The sequence below is a fragment of the Panulirus ornatus genome, chromosome 7 (genome assembly GCF_036320965.1).
Source record: "Panulirus ornatus isolate Po-2019 chromosome 7, ASM3632096v1, whole genome shotgun sequence".
NCBI lineage: Eukaryota > Metazoa > Arthropoda > Malacostraca > Decapoda > Palinuridae > Panulirus > Panulirus ornatus.
This window is the reverse complement of record NC_092230.1, coordinates 23,584,430-23,608,704: the sequence shown is the minus strand read 5'-3', so window position 1 is coordinate 23,608,704 and position 24,275 is coordinate 23,584,430. Positions and strand designations below refer to the sequence as shown.

General features: G+C 44.4%; 1 protein-coding gene across 8 annotated transcripts in view; it reads right to left on the bottom strand.

Moving 5' to 3' along the window:
* Snrk (SNF related kinase) overlaps positions 1-24,275 on the bottom strand; it is an 852,818-nt gene that overhangs the window by 443,033 nt on the left and 385,510 nt on the right. The window contains exon 1 of one of the 8 annotated variants that reach the window (XM_071663338.1): positions 249-872. The exons of the other annotated variants lie outside the window; for them this stretch is intronic. Coding sequence (XP_071519439.1) covers positions 249-294 — 46 coding nt within the window. The 5' untranslated portion in view covers positions 295-872. Of the gene's footprint in view, positions 1-248; positions 873-24,275 lie in introns of those variants that run through there. 8 annotated transcript variants of the gene reach the window in all.

Genomic DNA, 24,275 nt, shown 5'->3' with positions numbered 1-24,275 from the left:
AAAATTGTGATCCTTTCCAATATATATATATATATATATATATATATATATATATATATATATATATATATATATACATAGCTAATGTGCAATAGTTTTGCTTTATCTTTATAATTCTCATCATAAGCAATTGCTATGCAAACAAAATAGAAATGACATCATCAGTCCATAAACAGGAGTATCAAAAGACGATCATTCTTCAAGGAAAACCCTTGAGGGAGTTTCGTCAGGTCATCATATTAACTCACCTATAAGTGCGTCTGCATCCCTAGCTACAGGCGGTGGAACCTTCATGATCGACACTTGTAAGACACATAAGTATCAACAAAGTGGCGACAGTACGCCCTCCTCCGTCTCTTATACAAGCACCGGTACACGTTTTACACATCTAATTCTCAAATCGAAATTGTGAGTACCGTACGTGTGGGGGATATTGCACCATCATTCACGAGGCACATTGCTGGTGACACACGGTGAGGGAGGCAGCTCATACGCATTCCTTCTCTGGCAGTAGGAGCTGCAACCACTGGCGTGTACACAGGTCCGAGTTACACTACCAACACTGGCTGGAGTCTGAGATGATGGATGTCTCGGGACGAATCTGAAGCACTTTACACCCGGATGTGCTTCCTGCCGCTGCTTAATCTCATACACGCAGCTCTTGCCGTAATTACATACACACACACACACACACACATACATGGTACGTGGCACAAGCAGGGGTGTGTATCTGCGTTAAAACATGGTCCATATATACAAGGTTACGAGTCGGGGTCGGCAACACCGAGTGTAATTATCTCTCCCCACACCATACAAACAGTGATTGCACACACCGTTACCTCTTGCCACCAGAGATCCCTCCTCCCCAAGTTGCAGTTAGAGGCCAACCCAGAATGACACCCTCGTACACACCGCTACAAGAACACCTCCTTCTTAAACCAGTACATTTGACCTTGGTATTTGTATAAAGACACTCTTGTTCAACACCCTTCACCCCATGTCTACTGTATCTGCTCCATACAATTTCAGCCTCTGGCAACATTACTTTAATACATCGTATCATTATCATTATAACTGATAATAATAATAATAATAATAATAAATATCATTACTATTATAAACGCAGTATGTGAATGGAGGAGGAGGAGGAGGAGGAGGAGGAGGAGGAGGGTGGAGGTGGAGGAGGAGGTGGAGGAGGAGGAGGAGGAGGAGGAGGAGGGGGGGGATGACAGCAGTGGCAGTCTTGTCTCCTATCTAAGAAACATCCGGTGCGGGATAGGAATTCACACCACCAACCCTAGACCTCTCGTGCTTCACGTCAACCCTCACCCTACCTACATCACTCACTCACATCAACCCACACCCTACCCACATCACTCACTCACATCAACACACACACTACCTACATCACTCACTCACATCAACCCACACGATATCTACATTACACTCACTCACGTCAACCCACACCATACCTACATTACACTCACTCACGTCAACCCACACCCTCCCTACATTACACTCACTCACGTCAACCCACACCCTCCCTACATTACACTCACTCACGTCAAACCACACCCTACCTACATCACTCACGTCAACCCACACCATACCTACATCACTCAGTCACTCATGCCAACCCACACTACATTTACACCTCAGTCATGTCGACTCATACTACACTAACACCAACTAATTCTCATGTGGCCCCTGATCATACTCATAGCTCTTACTTCTTATTTCCACCCTCACCACACCTGCACCTGTAATGGTGCAGACGAACGTGAATGAAAGTTGTAAGACTTCGGAGGTCTTCTAACCCCACAGCTGGGTCTGGGACCTTACCTTACCTTAGCTTACCTTACGCATACCTTACGATGGTTTTGGAGGACTTCTACATATATAACTCGGTTTAAGACCTTACCTTCTTTACGTTGGAGGCTCCAACCACAGACAGAAAGTCTACATCGAAGCCAGGGATTAATTGAGGTATAAAGAATTAAAAAAAAAGGGGGGGGGGAGGGGGAAAAGAAGACGAGAAAAGTGTTTACGAATTTTGTATGGAGTGAAAAACCTGCCTCTAAAAAGTGTCAGGTCGTATCACTGGGAAAGACATAAGGGGGCAGAGTTCCAAAGCTTTGAGGTGTTGGGAAAGAGGCAGTCATCAAAATGGCCCACCCTTGATTTGCCAACGGCCACACAGTAATTATGTGACGCAGCAGCTTGCAGAGTATTACGTGGTCTAGCTAATGGTAGAAGGGCACACCAGCAGCCAGGTCTCGGAAGCAAAAACCAGAGGAATACTGACGTATATATAAGGGAAAGTGAACCAACATTGCGGCGTAGGGCAAGTGAGTCAAGTTTTAAAGTTAGCATGGGAGAGTTGGTCAGTCGAACCGCTTTCGACTCTAACTCAATCAAGTAAGATGTAGAACTAGAACCACCCTAGATGTGAGAGCAGTGCTCTATACAAGGACGAATGAATCATTTGTATAAACGGGGCAACTGGTCGAAAGAAAAGAAATCTCGACATCTAAACAGGACTCCCAGTTTCTTGAAGGCAGACTTAGCTATTTCCGTGATTTGGATTTTCCACGACAATGTGGATATCGAAATAATACTCAGGAAGTTCCTTGAGTCAAGAGGTGGAATTACAGAGCCGTCAAAAAAGAGAGAAAAGTTGTGAGGAATTTTAGATAGACAGATAGGCAGAAACTGGGTCTTGGAAGCATTAAACTTAAACAGATATCGTCTAACCCATTAGATTGTGTCGAACGAAATGTAGATCCAATGAGAGAAAGAGCAAAACTAAGGGATGTAGAGGAATGCAATGTTGAGTCGTTAGCATATGAGTGCATTTAGTTATTTGTAGAAGACAGGAAAGTTGATGAAAAAAAGAGAAATAAGGTAGAAGACAGGACAGAACCTTGAGGAACACCGCAGTTGGTGGAGAGAGAGGGAGAGGCTGATCTATAAGAAACCACGGAGACAGACGGCCAGAAAGGAAGCTAGATATGAGGGAGCAAAGTGGAGGGGAGAAGCCTAAAGAAAGGAGCTTAGAGATGAGACCCATATTTCATACTCTGTTAAAAGCTTTGGATATATCAATGACAGCTACAGGGGTTACCTCAATATCTTTCAGGGATGATGTCCAGAAATTACTAACACCGGATCATGCCTTACGGAAACCTTGCTGGTGATCAGAGAGAAGACTGAGATTCAAGATGTCTAAGGGTATGGGAGCTGAGGAGAGATACAAAGACTTTGGAAATGGTAGATGTCAATGTAACAGGACGATAGTCAGAGGGTTTTGCATGGTCACCCTTCTAAGCAATCGGATGTGCCATCGCATACTTCCAAGGAAAAGTTCTGGTTTTCAGAAAGTAACGGAACAGACGAGCAAGCACAGGTGCAAGTTCAAAGGCACTCTTTCAGAACACGGGAATGGATATCATCAGGACCATGTAAGTCTTGCTTGTGTCTAAGGAGAAAACACCTTTTCGGTCAGTTCGAAAGTGATAACAGGGAGGGGCATAGGATTAGTAAGAGGAGCATCAGGGGGTGAAGGAATTCTGAGTCAACCAAGGTAGAGTTAGCGGAGAAACGAGAACCAAAGAGAGCAGCTTTGTCTGCGGGACAGCTATAATACTGTCAGAAGGGATACGTGAAGGAAAGTTAAAGCGACAGAAGTTCTTACCAATGAAAGACCTGTAAGTGGATGACGAGGAGAGGTTATCACATTTCCGTTGTAAAAGGAATGCTTTGCCTCACAGATAACGTAGTTGCATTGATTTACGGACAGTTATAACTGATGAATGGGAGTCGGAGAAACGAGAATTTTTCTAAGGTTGATAGGCATGATCCTTTGCCAGAATGGCCTCAGAGGAAGAACGGTTGAAGCATGGACTGGAAGAAGAGGCTGTCTTGGAGGAAGAGGTGATAAATGCTTCCATTCCCGCAACAACAACCTCGGCTATGCATTTATCGGACACGGAAGCATCACCATATAAGAAACAGAAATTCATCAAGGGAAATTCAAAAAAAAATTTTACGTAAATTATTCCAGTCAGCTTCGATGAGTAGCCAGTATTTACGTTTAGAAGGGGCTGCTGGAGGGGTAGGAGATTTTGGTCAGATAAATCAACTGCGGCGAGACTGTATAGCTACAGCACGAAAGATTAAGAGGTGAAAACAGATCCAAAATATTAGGAGAGTGGTCACGGCGGTCACGGATAATCTGTTCAAAGTCACTGAGAATGGAGAACGTGAGGGCTTCGATCCACGCCATCTTCCGAATGGGAAGAATACAACCAATCCCAATACTGAATGATGAAATCCCTGAGGCAGAGGATCTCGGTTAACGAGTGTGAGAGAAAGTCACAGCCTCATGGCAGAGTGTATATAGTCAAGGAAAGTTATATAAAGTTCGTAAAATTAAGGGAGCAGTACATTAAACAAAGGAAAACAGAGGTAGTTGGGAAACAGACCGTTAGCCAGATAACATCAACGTTTGGGGGACTCAGGATCCTGGACGCGTGCAACAGGTGTGTTGATGTTGGAATAAAGACAAACACCGCCTTTGAACCGGAATCAAGACTGGAGATTATTGATGTGGACGTGAGAAATGGGCGAGTGAGAACATCATTAGACAACTGGGTCACAGAGAGAAGTAAGATATTTGGGAAGGTACTAGACAGATGGTGTTCACCAGAAGAGTTGTTACTAAAGATGTTGGTCTGGTGAAGAGACAAAGAGGAAGGTCTGGTGAATAGAGGGAAAGGTCGCGGAAGAGGACGGTACTACCACTGCCAGAGCCTTCCCTCTCATTGGCAGTAGAGTCAGGCAGAAACCCGTAGATTCTTAGCACCCATCATGATACCTGGGACTGGAGGCCATAGGTATGCTGGACTCTATCATGATTACATCTAAAAACGTCTGTGCAGACTAGAGATGGCCAGATAACTTATATGAAGAAAATAACTCTGATTTACGTAGGTGTACAGTGCTTGTAAGACGATGGCAGGACTAGCCTGGTTGTCACGTTCTGTTGAGACAGAAAATACGACCAGCAATCCTCACATGGAGGGTGTAAGATGGTTCCGGGCACCAGTCAAACACTCCTCAGTTAGGACGGTAGTACCACCCTGGGCGGCTCCTGTCAACAGCCGACTACCTAATTGTTTACATTACGTATATCTCACGATGGTTTCGCAGATCTACCCCCATACCTCGGTCTGGGGGAGGGGGAGCAAGCTGCAGAGTTCTTCCTGTGGCCAGTAAGGCTGTTTGACGCAGCGGCCACAAGGAGGTACATTGGTTTCAATGGATTCGTCTCCACCCAGTATACCCGTCCTTTGGCCAAGCTTCCCTGAAGAAAGCCTTATTTACCCGCCTGTTTGGTACTGCAGTTCTCATGCCTCCACACCTGACAGGTGTAGAGAGGAACGCTTTGGAGAAACCTGTCCACTCCTGTTTCAAGCACGTCTAGAGAAAAGCAGATGATGGCTCTGAAGACAGCCTGCAGCAGCACGACATATCGGGTCAGTGTTTCTCTCTCATGTTGGTTACGGGGGCGCTGTGAGCCGACACTTCAAAGGATGTCAAGTGTTCTCTCCTTTGGTCCAGGTGGCTGCCTTATCTTTCTGCTTCACCCACACGTGGGCTCCTGGCTCTCATGTCAACGTACATACACAATCTCTCCGTCTCACACAACACAACCGACAAAACATATCTCACACAACTTGTTCCTTGTAAACCGAGACTTTCCTGCCGTGAGGGACATACGCTTGCCTTGTCTTCTAGCAAAATATAGTCGTAAGTGCTTTCTCAACTCTCTCTCTCTCTCTCTCTCTCTCTCTCTCTCTCTCTCTCTCTCTCTCTCTCTCTCTCTCAAGATTACTCTAATAATGCGTAAGTTTCAGTTAAGTCTTTCCAGTCACGCCAGTATATGACCTTTACCGCTTAGGCGTCGAACCATATGACCAAGCCAGCGACAAACCCTCCTGACAAAGAAGCTGTGGCATCTGGCTTCACACTGACGGCCCTGCTTTACCTTGTGTGGTGACTAGTGGAGCCACCAAGTGACACGACCACCGTCACCTGACATCATGCAGTCTGCCCTCCTGGTCAGAGAACTCATCATATGACCTGAAATATCATTCGAATATTTCGAAACGACTTGGATTAGGGGAAACGAAGCGTCGCAATCACGCTTCCTCACCCGAACGAGTCGACAGGAGAGCTAACCAGTGTTCAGCTGGAAATCCATTGCCACCAGAGAGGTAAAGTGACGTACAGTCTGACTGTACATGATGCCATGTATTTATCACGGTACATCCCTGCCACCTACCAATGGCATCTCAATCTATCTGCCCTTACTCTTGTGGTCTTCAACCATTGTGACATCTTAATGTCCGGCTGAAATCGAGGCGTGCAGACTGTCTTTGTATATAACCGAACTCAAATGTCTGCCAGTCTTACAAGGCGAGGCAATCATAACGTCAAACACTCGCGGCGGGAGAGAACTTGCTACTTGAACGCTTCACAATTCCTTTTGCGTTGGTTGGTTCTCATGCTCCTCAGCGTCCAGCTCGCGGGCCTACCTCGCCGACGTGAAGGCCGGAATGTTGTCGCCAACGAAGGCGAGGTCTCCTGCCATCGCCACTTCACAACTGCCTCGCGTAATGAAGGTTGTGATTTCATTTCTTTCGAAGTGAAGGACGTTATATCTTCTCCACTAGACCCACAAGTTGTTAACTGTGGCCAGGCAAACAAACCCTGGTGTGTGTGTGTGTGTGTGTGTGTGTGTGTGTGTGTGTGTGGAGGTTGTCGGACTCTTGGATGGAGAGCACAGTCATGATTTATTCTTGAGTCGTCCGCGGAATGATGTGATAACCAAGAGGAGGAACCAGCAGTGTCTCCCGCCTGCCCACCCCACGACCATTACGAGTCGAACACGACGGTGCGACCCTGGTGTATTGTGGCACGCTCGGATGAGGTCAGGGGCCAGGCCATCACGCCTGAGGGTCATACCACTGTACTCAAGGGTCGTATTGGCGTCGTGCTCGGAGGTCATACCACTGTACTCAAGGTTCGTACCGGCGTCGTGCTCAGAGGTCATACCACTGTACTCAAGGGTCGTACCGGCGTCGTGCTCAGACGTCATACCACTGTACTCAAGGGTCGTACCGGCGTCGTGCTCAGAGGTCATACCACTGTACTCAAGGGTCGTACCGGCGTCGTACTCAGAGGTCATACCACTGTACTCAAGGGTCGTACCGGCGTCGTGCTCAGAGGTCATACCACTGTACTCAAGGGTCGTACCGGCGTCGTGCTCAGAGGTCATACCACTGTACTCAAGGGTCTTACAGGCGTCGTGCTCAAGAAATTCAGCATGAGCACCGTCTGGCCTTAATGTCACACTGAAAGAAAAGTTAGGAAAGTGAAGACACGCAGACGCAGTGAGGCATCATGAAGACGGTGGGAGCTCCCAGTTCGTAATGACATTTATCGTACGTGATTGTGAAACATGAGCGCATAACGTCCTCAACTTGGTTATCTGCAGAGGGGCCTCCAGGATAATGTCGCAAGCGCTGGGCAACTGTACGAGTGCACGAGAGCGCAGTGAGAGGCACCAGGGTGCGGTGAGAGGCACCAGGGTGCGGTGAGAGGCACCAGAGCGCAGTGAGAGGCACAGGAGCACACAGCATAGGCCTAGCTAGAGCCTTGCTGTCCTGGGCTGTTGTGGGTGATGGGAATCGATGCAGTGTGCCACTCTTCACTCACGAGCGGTCCTTCCATCTTTTGTTTCCAGTGGTGGTAATGGTGGTGGTAGTGGTGGTGATGGTGGTAGTGGTGGTGATGATGGTAGTGGTGGTGGACCATCTTCCGGGTCAGCCAGCTTGCCTTCCCTCGACGCGTGGCAAAGTTTGGCCTGCCGCTCTGGAACTACTTCGTACAACGCAGGAAGGCGTCTATCACCCTACTACGGTAACGAACGCCTTGCTCTAACTCTTTCCCACTCACAAAGTCACCAACTCTCTCTCTCTCTCTCTCTCTCTCTCTCTCTCTCTCTCTCTCTCTCTCTCTCTCCATCCCTTCAGTATAGGAGGTATGCATCTCCGGCCCCTCTACTGAATACGGTCAAGCAGAGGTAAACAACTCACACAGACGGACGGACGGACGGGCGGACGGGCAGACAAACACGAGAGCCCAGACTCAGCCTGTCTCGCTGTCTCTTGTCACACAAGCTGCCTCGTCCTGTCAAAAGCACTTGTCCACAGTTCATGGTGGGCGCGCGCATATATATATATATATATATATATATATATATATATATATATATATATATATATATATATATATATATATATATACATATATATATATATATATATATATATATATATATATATATATATATATATATATATATATATATATACTTCCCACGTATTCCCTGCGTGTCGTAGAAGGCGACTAAAAGGGGAGGGAGCGGGGGGCTGGAAATCCTCCCCTCTCATTTTTTTTAATTTTCCAAAAGAAGGAACAGAGAATTGGGCCAGGTGAGGGTATTCCCTCAAAGGCCCAGGCCTCTGTTCTTAACGCTACCTCGCTAATGCGGGAAATGGCGAATAGTTTGAAAGAATATATATATATATATATATATATATATATATATATATATATATATATATATATATATATATATATATATATATATATATATATATATATATAAGCAAATTCTAGAATGATGGAGGAAAAAAATCAAATTGGATGGCGATTGAGGAGTGATTATCAAGGCTTAACGCATCTGGTCATGAGAAGACAAATCATGAAAGGCAAGTGTTTTAGGAGCAGCTGAGTGAGTGTGTTGGCAGTTCTGATGCAAGTGACCGCGTAACAGCGGCGGGTGATCTGAATGCGAAGGTGGATGATGTGGCATAGAGGGTATAATTGGCGGGGGCATGGGGTATTCAGTACTATGAACGGAAATAGCGAGTGGCTTTAGGAGTTGCGTGCTAAAAAGAGGACTGGTGATTGGGAATACCCTCGTTAAAACAGGAACATAAACATGTATATGTATGTGGGTAGGAAAGATAGCCAGCGGGCATTACTGGATTACCTATGAATTGATTGGCGTGTAAAAGGGAGACTTTTGGATGTAAATGTGCTTAGAGGGGCAGCTGGTGGGATGTCTAATCACTATTTTGTGGAGGGAAGGGTGATGATTTGAGGGAGTTTTAAAAAAAGAGGAAACAATATCGGTGAAGAGAGAGTGGTGAGAGTAAGTGAGCTTGGAAAAGACTTGCGTGAAGAAGTACCAGGAGAGAATAAGTATAGAATGGTAAAATTTGAAAGTATGTCAAGAAAGCGGAGTGGGTGAACAATAAGAGGTATTCAGGGAAGCAATGATGGCATGTGCGAGAGATGCATGTGGCATGCCAAAGGTGGGAGGTGGGCAGACTAGCAAGGGTAGTGAGTGGTGGGATGAAGAAGTAAAGTTGTCCGTGAAAAAGGCAGGCCTTTGAGCGGCACTTAAAGAGGAGTGCAAATGATTGGTGATATATAAGAGAAGCGGCAGGAGGTCAAGATGAAGGTGCAGGGGTAGAAAAAGAGAGTAAATGAGAGTTGGGGTGAGCGAGTATCAGTAAACTTTAGGGAGAATAAAGAGATGTTTTGGAAAGAGGTTAAAAATGTGCGACAAACAAGACAACAAATAGGAGCATCAGTGATGGGGTAAAAGAGGAAGTGGTAACTGGTAGCGATGAATTGAAGAGGAGATGGAGTAAGTATTCTGGTGGACGGTTGAATGCGTTTGATGACAGGGTTGCAGATGTAGGGTGATTGGGTCTAGGTGGAATGCGAAATGAAATGCACGGAGAGTGGTTTGATGAAGAGAGAGAAGTGGTGAAAGCCTTACTAAGGATGAAAAGTGGCAAGGCGGTTGAAGTGGATGGTACTGCAGTTGAATTTATCAAGAAAACGGGTGACTGCGTTGTTAACTAATTAGTTAAGATTTTCAATGTATGTATGTATGGATCTTGGTGAGGTACAATCCAGACTGGCGGAATGCATGTATAGTGCCATTGTATAAAGGCAATGGAGATAAAGGTGAGTGTTCAAACAACAAAGGTATAAGTATATTGAGTGTACCCAGGACGTTGTATGTGAGGGTAGTAGTTGAGAGGGTGAAGGCATGTACAGAGCATCTGATTGGGGAGGAGCAGCGTGATTTCGGAAGTGGCAGAGGACGTGTGGATCAGGTGAATGCACTGAAGAATGTGTGTGTGAGACATACTTAAAGAAACGGTTGGATTTGTATGTAGCATTTATGGATCTGGATAAAGCATATGCTAGGACTGATACAGATGCTTTGTGTAAGGTCTTAAGAGCATATGGTTTGGGAGGTAAGCTGCTAGAAGCAGGAGAAGTTTTTATCAAGGGTCTAAGGCGTATGTGCGAGTAGGAAGGGAGGACAGTGAATGGTTCCAAGTGAAGGTTGGTTTGGGGCAGGAGTGTACAATATCACCAAAGTTGCTCAATTTGTTTATGGATGGGGTGGTGAGGGAGATGAATGAAAAAGTCTTGGAGAGAAGGGCGAATATGAAGTCTCCACGGAATGACAGGGCCTGGGAAACGAGTCATTTGTTGTTTGCTGATGATACAACACTGATGGCAGATTCAAGTGTGAAACCGCATAAGTTAGTGACTGAGTCTGGAAAGGGTGTGTGAAGAAGGAAGTCGAGAATAAATGTGAAAAAATTCACGGTTATTAGGTTCAGAGTTGAGAAAAAATTAGCTGAGGTGTGAGTTTGAATGGAGGAAAGTCGGAGGAACTTAAGTATTTTAGATACCTGGCAGTGGACATGGCGAAAGTGAGTTATAGTGTGGGTGAGAGAGAGAGAGAGAGAGAGAGAGAGAGAGAGAGAGAGAGAGAGAGAGAGAGAGAGAGAGAGAGAGAGAGAGAGAGAGAGAGAAGGGAGCACTGGAGAATGTGTGGAAAGAGACACTGTATTTTGGAAGGGTGAAAACGAGTGTGTTTGACGGTACCCCCAACATTATCATAAGGATGCGAGGCATGAGCAATAGATAAGACTGTGCGGAGGAAGGTGGACGTGTTGAAAATGAAATGTCTAAGGACAATATGTGGTGTTAGGTGGTGTGGTCGAGTAAGCAATGAAAGAGAAAGGGAGAGGTGTGGTAATTAAAAGTGTGTGGTAGAGAAAGCTGAAAAGGGTGTGCTGAAATGTTTTGGACAGACGGAGAGAATGAGTGAGGAAAGGTTAACAAAGAGAAAACGTGTAAGAAGTGGAGGGAACCGGGACAGCGGGGAGACCAAAGTGGAAACGGAAGGATACGGTGAAAATAGATTTTGAGCAATCGGGGCCCGAACATGCAGGAGAGTGAAGGGCGTGCACGGGATAGAGTTACTTGAAACGATGTGGTATAGGGGTCGACGTGCTTTTAATGGGCAGAACCAGGGCATGTGATACGTCCGGGGTAAACTGTGGAAAGGTCTGTAGGGCCTGGATGTGGATAGGGAGCTGTGGTTACAATGCATCACACATGACAGTTTGTGTATGGATGTAAGCGGATGCTGCCTTTCTTCGTCTGTTCCTTTCGTAAAACACACACACACACACACACACACACACACATATATATATATATATATATATATATATATATATATATATATATATATATATATATATATATATATTTTATTTTTTTTTTTTCTTTGCTTTGTCGCTGTCTCCCGCGTTTGCGAGGTAGCGCAAGGAAACAGACGAAAGAAATGGCTCAACCCACCCCCATACACATGTATATACATACGTCCACACACGCAAATATACATACCTACACAGCTTTCTATGGTTTACCCCAGACGCTTCACATGCCCTGATTCAATTCACTGACAGCACGTCAACCTCGGTATACCACATCGATCCAATTCACTCTATTCCTTGCCCTCCTTTCACCCTCCTGCATGTTCAGGCCCCGATCACACAAAATCTTTTTCACTCCATCTTTCCACCTCCAATTTGGTCTCCCACTTCTCCTCGTTCCCTCCACCTCCGACACATATATCCTCTTGGTCAATCTTTCCTCACTCATTCTCTCCATGTGCCCAAACCATTTCAAAACACCCTCTTCTGCTCTCTCAACCGCGCTCTTTTTATTTCCACACATCTCTCTTACCCTTACGTTACTTACTCGATCAAACCACCTCACACCACACATTGTCCTCAAACATCTCATTTCCAGCACATCCATCCTCCTGCGCACAACTCTATCCATAGCCCACGCCTTGCAACCATACAACATTGTTGGAACCACTATTCCTTCAAACATACCCATTTTTGCTTTCCAAGATAATGTTCTCGACTTCCACACATTCTTCAAGGCTCCCAGGATTTTCGCCCCTTCCCCCACCCTATGATCCACTTCCGCTTCCATGGTTCCATCCGCTGCCAGATCCACTCCCAGATATCTAAAACACTTTACTTCCTCCAGTTTTTCTCCATTCAAACTTACCTCCCAATTGACTTGACCCTCAACCCTACTGTACCTAATAACCTTGCTCTTATTCACATTTACTCTTAACTTTCTTCTTTCACACACTTTACCAAACTCAGTCACCAGCTTCTGCAGTTTCTCACATGAATCAGCCACCAGCGTTGTATCATCAGCGAACAACAACTGACTCACTTCCCAAGCTCTCTCATCCCCAACAGACTTCATACTTGCCCCTCTTTCCAAAACTCTTGCATTTACCTCCCTAACAACCCCATCCATAAACAAATTAAACAACCATGGAGACATCACACACCCCTGCCGCAAACCTACATTCACTGAGAACCAATCACTTTCCTCTCTTCCTACACGTACACATGCCTTACATCCTCGATAAAAACTTTTCGCTGCTTCTAACAACTTGCCTTCCACAACATATATTCTTAATACCTTCCACAGAGCATCTCTATCAACTCTATCATATGCCTTCTCCAGATCCATAAATGCTACATACAAATCCATATATATATATATATATATATATATATATATATATATATATATATATATATATATATATATATATATATATATATGGGGAGGTGATAACAAGTAGTGGTGATGTGAGAAGGAGATGGAGTGAGTATTTTGAAGGTTTGTTGAATGTGTGTGATGATAGAGTGGCAGATATAGGGTGTTTTGGTCGAGGTGGTGTGCAAAGTGCGAGGGTTAGGGAAAATGATTTGGTAAACAGAGAAGAGGTAGTAAAAGCTTTGCGGAAGATGAAAGCCGGCAAGGCAGCAGGTTTGGATGGTATTGCAGTGGAATTTATTAAAAAAGGGGGTGACTGTATTGTTGACTGGTTGGTAAGGTTATTTAATGTATGTATGACTCATGGTGAGGTGCCTGAGGATTGGCGGAATGCGTGCATAGTGCCATTGTACAAAGGCAAAGGGGATAAGAGTGAGTGCTCAAATTACAGAGGTATAAGTTTGTTGAGTATTCCTGGCAAATTGTATGGGAGGGTATTGATTGAGAGGGTGAAGGCATGTACAGAGCATCAGATTGGGGAAGAGCAGTGTGGTTTCAGAAGTGGTAGAGGATGTGTGGATCAGGTGTTTGCTTTGAAGAATGTATGTGAGAAATACTTAGAAAAGCAAATGGATTTGTATGTAGCATTTATGGATCTGGAGAAGGCATATGATAGAGTTGATAGAGATGCTCTGTGGAAGGTATTAGGAATATATGGTGTGGGAGGCAAGTTGTTAGAAGCAGTGAAAAGTTTTTATCGAGGATGTAAGGCATGTGTACGTGTAGGAAGAGAGGAAAGTGATTGGTTCTCAGTGAATGTAGGTTTGCGGCAGGGGTGTGTGATGTCTCCATGGTTGTTTAATTTGTTTATGGATGGGGTTGTTAGGGAGGTAAATGCAAGAGTTTTGGAAAGAGGGGCAAGTATGAAGTCCATTGGGGATGAGAGAGCTTGGGAAGTGAGTCAGTTGTTGTTCGCTGATGATACACCGCTGGTGGCTGATTCATGTGAGAAACTGCAGAAGCTGGTGACTGAGTTTGGTAAAGTGTGTGAAAGAAGAAAGTTAAGAGTAAATGTGAATAAGAGCAAGGTTATTAGGTACAGTAGGGTTGAGGGTCAAGTCAATTGGGAGGTGAGTTTGAATGGAGAAAAACTGGAGGAAGTGAAGTGTTTTAGATATCTGGGAGTGGATCTGGCAGCGGATGGAAACATGGAAGCGGAAGTGGATCATAGGGTGGGGGAGGGGGCGAAAATTCTGGGAGCCTTGAAGAATGTGTGGAAGTCGAGAACATTATCTCGGAAAGCAAAAATGGGTATGTTTGAAGGAATAGTGGTTCCAACAATGTTGTATGGTTGCGAGGCGTGGACTATGGATAGAGTTGTGCGCAGGAGGATGGATGTGCTGGAAATGAGATGTTTGAGGACAATGTGTGGTGTGAGGTGGTTTGATCGAGTAAGTAACGTAAGGGTAAGAGAGATGTGTGGAAATAAAAAGAGCGTGGTTGAGAGAGCAGAAGAGGGTGTTTTGAAATGGTTTGGTCACATGGAGAGAATGAGTGAGGAAAGATTGACCAAGAGGATATATGTGTCGGAGGTGGAGGGAACGAGGAGAAGAGGGAGACCAAATTGGAGGTGGAAAGATGGAGTAAAAAAGATTTTGTGTGATCGGGGCCTGAACATGCAGGAGGGTGAAAGGAGGGCAAGGAATAGAGTGAATTGGAGCGATGTGGTATACCGGGGTTGACGTGCTGTCAGTGGATTGAATCAAGGCATGTGAAGCGTCTGGGGTAAACCATGGAAAGCTGTGTAGGTATGTATATTTGCGTGTGTGGACGTATGTATATACATGTGTATGGGGGTGGGGGTTGGGCCATTTCTTTCGTCTGTTTCCTTGCGCTACCTCGCAAACGCGGGAGACAGCGACAAAGCAAAAAAAAAAGAAAAAAAAAAAAAAAAAAAAAAATATATATATATATATATATATATATATATATATATATATATATATATATATATATATATATATATATATACATATATATATATATATATATATATATATATATATATATATATATATATATATATATATATATATATATATATATGATCGTCTTCTTTCGACACTCCCTGAAATATTCCCCAGTTAAACAAAACTGACAAATAAATATAACCCCGATCTTTGCAGTTCCTGAGGCAAAAGAATACGTCTAAAAAAACCGCTGATCCACTGCCCACGGAGAGATATCTCGCAGCTACACACACCAGGTTTCATTTCCATCGCAAACTATTCATCAGAAATGAAATACGATACACCTAACATTTCTCTAATTATTACTGCACCGCCACACTGTTGTGCTAGAACAGCACCCACATTATACTCTGAACAATGACATCGTGTGGTTATTACCGGCAACATCAGTCGAGTCTCATTATCAGCAGCAACACCCGGTCATCCATAATCACTGGTAAATATTACCTGGTGAAGTCTTTGGTGGGGTCTTCGCCTACACAGCCCTGGCTGGGCCCAGACTGTTGGGTATGGTCGTTGGGTCGACCATGCTGTTGGAAGCCACAGCCCTTCGGCCTACATGTCCCCCACAGCCTGGCAGGCATAGTACACCTTATAGGTGTTAGTCGAGTGCACTCTTAATCTTCCCTATCGTGCATCCCATGCTGTTTCTGACGGTAGCTGGTAAGGTGTCGAAGACTCTTGGGCCTCGGATGTTTATGGAGTTCTCTCTTTTTGTGCATATGGCATCTTTGGATTTCAGATGTAGCATTTTACAAAATCGTTCATGAATATCATGCCAGTGGGATGTTGTTTCCGAACGTAGCTTAAGACATACTTTCGAGGATTTTCCAGGTATGTATGTTGACACACCTCTCCCGTCTGCACTCCAAGAAGTAAAGTCTCAAAGATTTTAGCCGTTCACAGGAATTCAGATCAAGTATGGACTGTGAAAGATCTCTGAACACTGTCTAATTCCGCAACTTCGCTCGCCTTGTAGGGTGATGTTAGAGCCGAACAATATTTCGTTTATAACAGAATTAGCGGCTTGAATAATATCACTGAGTTTTCTCCTTGTCTTGAAGGTCCGCAGGATCCAGCCTGCCATCTTTCTGTATGAGGCAACCGTTGTTTTGTCGTGTTCGCTGAAGGTTAGGTCGTTAGACTTGCTACTCCGAGGTCTTTCACGTTAGTAAACTAGTTTATGATGTCGTCTGTGTCTGTCAGGTGTTCTGTGTTGTATCTGATTTCTTCATTTCCCCTATAACGGAAGAGTTGAAATTTACCTCCATTGAAAAAGAGGTTGTTCTCGGTTGCCCAGTGAAAGACTTCGTTTATGTCTCTTTGCAACCTTTGAGCATCATCTATTGATGAAGTTTTCATACATGTTCTTGTATCATCTGTAAAGGATGTTATGGAACTGTGGCTCGTGTTTGTGTCTATGTCAGATATAAGAGTGAGGAACAGGACGTGAGCTTTTAACAGTGGAGGCATTGGAAATGTTATGGTTTAGAACTATGTGTTGTGATATATTGGCTAAAAAGTTGTATATTCATCTCCCAATTTTTCCGGGTATTCCCATCTTTCGCAATTTTGTGTGCTATGTCGCCCTGTTCCCATGTGTCAAATGCTATCTGCAAAGTCAGTGTACAACACGTCAGCATTTTCTTTCATTTTCAAGCTAGAGAAAACCAATATCACTACCAACACCAGGACAACCATTATCACTGCCAACATCGAGACAACCATTATCACTGCCAATAACGAGACAACCATTATCACTACCAACGTCGAGACAACCATTATCACTACCAACACCAGGACAACCATTATCACTGCCAGCACGATGACAACCATTATCACTGCCAACATCGAGACAACCATTATCACTACCAACGTCGAGACAACCATTATCACTGCCAACATCGAGACAACCATTATCACTGCCAACAACGAGACAACCATTATCACTACCAACGTCGAGACAACCATTATCACTGCCAACATCGAAACAACCATTATCACTACCAACACCAGGACAACCATTATCACTGCCAACATCGAGACAACCATTATCACTACCAACACCAGGACAACCATTATCACTGCCAGCACGAAGACAACCATTATCACTGCCAACATCGAGACAACCATTATCACTACCAACACCAGGACAACCATTATCACTGCCAACATCGAGACAACCATTATCACTGCCAACAACGAGACAACCATTATCACTGCCAACACCAGGACAACCATTATCACTGCCAGCACGAAGACAACCATTATCACTGCCAACATCGAGACAACCATTATCACTGCCAACATCGAGACAACCATTATCACTGCCAGCACGAAGACAACCATTATCACTGCCAACATCGAGACAACCATTATCACTGCCAACATCCAGACAACCATTACCATTGCCAGCAGAAATGCCAACATCAAGACCACTGCCAACAGTAAAACAGTCATCTCGACAACCCATGTCAAGATAACCATCACTACAGCCAACACGTAAAAGAACGCCTTCCAAATACTGAACTAAACCTTCCTGGGCATTTCTGACGTCATCAGATATGAAGTCACGCATCTCGATCCCAACCAAGAACACACACACACACACACACACACACACACACACACACACACACACACACACACACACCCGGAAACCGCTAAGTACAAGGAACGAATTCTCACATCAGCAAAATCAAACTCCAAACTGCAAATTTACAAACATTTACAAACTCGCACGGTTATCTGTTTAATATTTACACCATCAATCACGTAAACACGAGCTGGCAACCTGTAATAAACCAGGATTGTTTTAATATCAGCGATATTTCAAGTTAACATATTAGTTCCCGTGTATGCAAAACCCATGATGAAGTCTTAATATTGGCAAACTTTGCGCCTGAATCTCGAATATGCAAATATGACTGACCCCCGGAACACGACGGTACGGCCCTGGAGCACGAAGGTACGGCCCTGGAGCACGACGGTACGGCCCTGGAGCACGACGGTACGGCCATGGAGCACGACGGTACGGCCCAGGAGCATGACGGTACAGCCCTGAAGCACGACGGTGCGGCCCTGAAGCACGACGGTACGGCCCTGGAACACGACGGTAAGGCCCTGGAGCACGAGGGTACGGCCCTGGAGCTCGAGGGTACGGCCCTGAGACACGAGGGTACGGCCCTGGAGCACGACGGTATGGCCCTGGAGCACGAGGGCACGGCCCTGGAGCTCGAGGGTACGGGCCTGAAGCACGAGGGCACGGCCCTGGAGCACGACGGTATGGCCCTGGAGCACGACGGTAAGGCCCTGGAGCACGAGGGCACGGCCCTGAGGCACGAAGGTACGGCCCTTGAGTATGTCGGCCTTGGCCCTATGACCAAACCCTTCGGGGATCAGGTGAGAAAAGAGGGCACCATGAAACCAGCGTGATTGATCAAGGGTTGCCGTAAGCCAGAGTCACCTCTCCAGAGAGGAGTTCTGACCAAGAACTGTACCCAACATCTCACGACTCAGACAACTACCTCCTCAATGAATACGGCAATATATATATATATATATATATATATATATATATATATATATATATATATATATATATTGGAAAGTGTCACAGTGCTGCGCGTGATCTAGTACATGCTGATAACGACGAGGAAAAATGGAAGTACGAAAAGTCCCAACTGCACTTTCATGTGATTATTACTTATCGCGTTTCATTTTCCTCTTGGTTATCAGTATATATATATATATATATATATATATATATATATATATATATATATTTCATACTATTCGCCATTTCCCGCATTAGCGAGGTAGCGTTAAGAACAGAGGACAGAGCCTCTGAGGGAATATCCTCACTTGGCCCCCTTCTCTGTTCCTTCTTTTGGAAAATTAAAAACGAGAGGGGAGAATTTCCAGCCCCCCGCTCCCTCCCTTTTAGTCACTTTCTACGGCATGCAAGGAATATGTCGGAAGTATTCTTTCTGCCCTACCCCAAGGGATAATATGTATATGTTCTTAACGCTACCTTGCTAATGCGGGAAATGGCGAATAGTTTGAAAGAAAAGAAAGATTGTGTGTGTGTGTGTGTGTGTGTGTGTGTGTGTGTGTGTGTGTGTGTGAATTATATTTCATCGCCGTTTCCCGCGCCAGCGAGGTAGCGTCAAAAAACAGAAGAAGAAAGACCCATCCACTCATATATACATAAAAGCTCATACACGTACATATAAAAGTACAAATCAACATATACACACATAGTTATACACACACACACACACACACAGACATATACATATATGCATGTACATTTCATACTTGCTTGCCTTCATCCATTCCCGGCGTCACTTCGCCCCACAGGTAACAGCATCGCTTACCCTATCCACATCCAGGCCCCACAGACCTTTCCATAGTTTACTCCGGACATTTCACATGCCCTGGTTCAGTCCACTGACAGCACGTCGATCCCGGTATACCACACCGTTTCAATTCTCTCTATTCCTTGCACGCCTCTCACCCTCCTGCATGTTCAGGGCGACGATAGTCCCTTGAATTTCGTTTTACTCAGAGCCAGAACATTCAGGTTTCTTTCCTCAAACACGCTACCTTTGTCTCCATTCTTCTCATCCTGGATATATCCACATACATTCATACACCCCAATCTGAGCCTTCGAGGAAGATGAACACCTCCCGCTTGACTCCTTCTTCTGTACCCTCTTTTAGAAATTGAAATCCAAACAGGGAAGGGTTTCCAGCCTCCGCTCCCACCCTCTTCAGTCGCCTTTTACGACACGCGAGGAATATGTGGGAAGTATTTTTCCCCCCTTTCCCGAGGGATAATATATATATATATATATATATATATATATATATATATATATATATATATATATATATATATAGGTTTGTGGCAGGGGTGTGTGATGTCTCTATGGCTGTTTAATTTGTTTATGGATGGGGTTGTTAGGGAGGTGAATGCAAGAGTTTTGGAAAGAGGGGCAAGTATGAAGTCTGTTGTGGATGAGAGAGCTTGGGAAGTGAGTCAGTTGTTGTTCGCTGATGATACAGCGCTGGTGGCTGATTCATGTGAGAAACTGCAGAAGCTGGTGACTGAGTTTGGTAAAGTGTGTGAAAGAAGAAAGTTAAGAGTAAATGTGAATGAGAGCAAGGTTATTAGGTACAGTAGGGTTGAGGGTCAAGTCAATTGGGAGGTAAGTTTGAATGCAGAAAAACTGGAGGAAGTAAAGTGTTTTAGATATCTGGGAGTGGATCTGGCAGCGGATGGAACCATGGAAGCGGAAGTGAATCATAGGGTGGGGGAGGGGGCGGAAATCTTGGGAGCCTTGAAGAATGTGTGGAAGTCGAGAACATTATCTCGGAAAGCAAAAATGGGTATGTTTGAAAGAATAGTGGTTCCAACAATGTTGTATGGTTGCGAGGCGTGGGCTATGGATAGAGTTGTGCGCAGGAGGGTGGATGTGCTGGAAATGAGATGTTTGAGGACAATATATACATATATATATATATATATATATATATATATATATATATATATATATATATATATATATATATATCACGGTTAAAAGCAAAGGAGAAATAACATACTCTTTCCTCCTTTATCATTTATTCTAATTTTGGAATGAAATAAAAGTTAATTTCAATACCCATGTAAGAATAATACCGTCATATATATATTCTTCAATCAACCATTTCAGAAAAACAAAACAAAAAAAAAAACATCAGCGGGTGGAAGGATGGTAGGGTGATGCAGGTCAGAGCCTTCCTAACCTGAAACAAAGTCTTTATAATGACCAGTCCAGTAGCAGCACATGGCTCTCTGATCGATCATCCCAAGCCAACGAAGCAAGCACTCGGTCAACAACTTCCCCTGTATACTGCAAACATTACTTCCCCTGAAGAATGCAAACATTATCTCCTCTGAAGAGTGCAAACATTATCTCCCCTGCATACTGCAAACATTATCTCCCCTGCATACTGCAAACATTATCTCCCCTGCATACTACAAACATTATCTCCTTGCATAAAGCAAATATAAATAATTTTCTGCTGCATATTTGACTTAATCTTTACAAATAACGTGGACGTAATGTGTGTCATTACCATTTCCAACACCCTATACTCTGATCACAACCTGATCGAGGTACAAACAAGTTTGGAGGCTAAACCGCCCAGTCAGAACACACGTAACACTGAAGATCTTGCCAGAAATTTCAGTTTTAATAGTAAGTGTCTAAAGTGGGAGGATGTGATGAACGAGACGTGTGCCACACACTGGGAAGCCCTGGTGAGTCCCAGTAGAGGAAAGTGTAAGTGACATGACCACTTTAGCACTGGATCCAAACATGGCCACACACACACACATACACCAGCGAGAAGAAAGCACAAAAGATCGAGGTTAGAACGAGCAAGACGGACAGTGTTCGTCTTGCTCAGGAGGCGGGGAAGAACTGCATACCTAATAAAGAAGCCACAGCTCACCCAATAAAGGAAAGAAAACCTGTCAAGTGAATAATCCGACACAGATCATAAACCAAAATATCTCATGAATTGCAGGAAAATGAAGAAGAAAAAGCCATTAATGAAGTACGAATAATCCAAGATACTTTTTCTCGTATACGAAACCCAAATCCAGGACCACAGACTCCAGTGGCCCATTTCAAACGAAAGAAGGTATTTTTACACACGACTGCCAGGAGACGAGCGGGATCCTAAAGGGACAATATGAATCGGCATTCAGTGAGCCACAACCACATTGAAGATAAATGACCCAACAGTCTTCTTCCTCAGCGGTAATCCCCCAAAGTATACACATGGCAGGTATCACCACCTCAACACAAGATTTAGAGGGGGCCTTCAAGAGCGTGCCCATGCACCCAGGGCCCAGACCCCGGACTCCAAGAACTCGGTCTTCATAAAGAATGCTAGACTCCTCAAACACGAGCATTAAATATCCTCTGGAGAAGAAGTCTAGATGCTGGCATCACTCCCGAGTGTCTGAAACTGACTCACATCGCCCTACTCCACGAAGGTGGAAGCAGGGCACTCCCTAGAAAATCTATCGACGGACGGTATGAACATCTTCCAAGCAGACGGAATTTATGGTAATGATGAATCTACATAACCCAGGAGAACGTGGTTTCAAGGCGGGAAGATCTTGCCTCTCTCAGTTCCTTGACCATAATGATAAGATTGTTGAAGCTTTGGGAAAACAAAGAAAATGCTGAGATGATTTACAGAGGCTTTACAAAAGCATTTGTCGAATGTGACTCTGGTGACATAGCACACAAAATGCGGATGAAGGGGACTAACCAGGAAAATTAGGAAGTGGATATACAACTTTTTAACCAACAGATCACAACATGCACACCGTGCCATCTCCAGTGCCTCAACGGTAAAAAGCTCAAACCCCCAAGGAACTGCACCTGCACCCCTCCTGTTCTTCGTTCTTATATCTAACTTTGACGTGAACACAAAGCCACAGTTCCATATCATCCATTACAGATGAGACAAGAATAAGTAGGAAAATCGCAACAACAGAAGTTGTGGAAAGGCTACAAAAAGACATTAACAAAGTCTTTCACTGGGCAATCGAGAACATGCTTTTCAATGGAGATAAGTTTCAATTCCTCCGGTATGGGAAAACTGGAGAAATCAAATGCAATACTGAATATCGGACAGACACAGGTACTATCATAAACCAAGTGAATCATGTGAAAGACCTCGAAGTAATAATGTCTCACGACCCCAACCTTCACTGAACATAAAACAACGGTTGACTCAAGCAGAACGATGGCAGGCTGGATCCTGCGGACCTTCAAGACAAGGGAAGACAAAACCCGATGTTGATATTATTTAAAGAGCTAATTTCACTAAATGGATATCTTTGCGTCCTAACATCAACTTACGAGACGCGTGAAAATGCAGAATTGGAAATCTTTCACCGTCCATATTGTGGCAAAGGACCTAAATAACTGGGAACGGCTGAAAATCTCTGAGGCTATCTATACTCCCTGGAGCGCAGACGGGAGAGGCACATTATCGTATACACCAGGAACATCCGAGAAGGTATGGAACCCACTTTATAATTGGATACAACATCCTAATAGTACAACAGGCGTTGAGGACTTTGTAAAATACTATCTCTGAAATTCAAAGGTGTCACATGCACACAAAAGAAATACCTTAAACATTCGGAGTCCAAGACTCTTCAACACCTTGCCATCTACCATCAAAAACAGCATAGGATGCACGGTACAAAATTCTAAGATTGCACGTGAAAAGTATCTGCGAGACAAGCCAGGTTGTGAGAGCTATGTGAGGGTCGACCAACGACCAAATCCACAAGCCTGGGCCAAGGCTGGGCTGTGAGGGTGGAGACCCCCGAAGACTTCAGCAGGTATGCACCAGGTCACATTCCATCTCCTGCATACATAACTTTCACATATTACAAAAAATACTTTCTCTGCATACTGCACATACCACTTGCCCTGCCAAGGAACATTGAAGCACTAAAAACGTTTTAGTACAACCAACAACACCTTCCCAGGACTGCTCCAACCAAGTAAGGAATCCGATATCCATATTGTAGCTAAGAAACACTGCGCACGATACATGCCTGTGTGCAGCAAGCAGTAATTCGCCCTCCCCCCGCATGCTGCAAACAATACTTCCGTAAGTACAAAAACCATATATCCCTCAGCATACTGCAAACAATACTTCCGTGTGTAGAACAATCATACCTCCCTCAGCATACTGCAAACAATACTTCCGTGTGCACAACAATCATACCTCCCTCAGCATACTGCAAACAATAATTCCGTGTGCACAACAATCATACCTCCCTCAGCATACTGCAAACAATACTTCCGTGTGCACAACAATCATACCTCCCTCAGCATACTGCAAACAATACTTTCCAGTCTACATTCTATCCTCCTCACTCCTCGAGGCAGCCATGCGTATATAAGCGTATCTTCACCGAGACAATGTCGCCGACCTCCTCACCTGCACCGTCGCATTGACCACCACAACGACGCGTCTACCTTATACCGCATCTAACCAACAGTCTTCTCCTTCTTACTGCTGAAACATTAATGACTCCTCCTTCCCTTACAGATCTTTAACTCTTGTTTCAACGTCTATCATAGTCATATTTTCTTTTGCAGACAA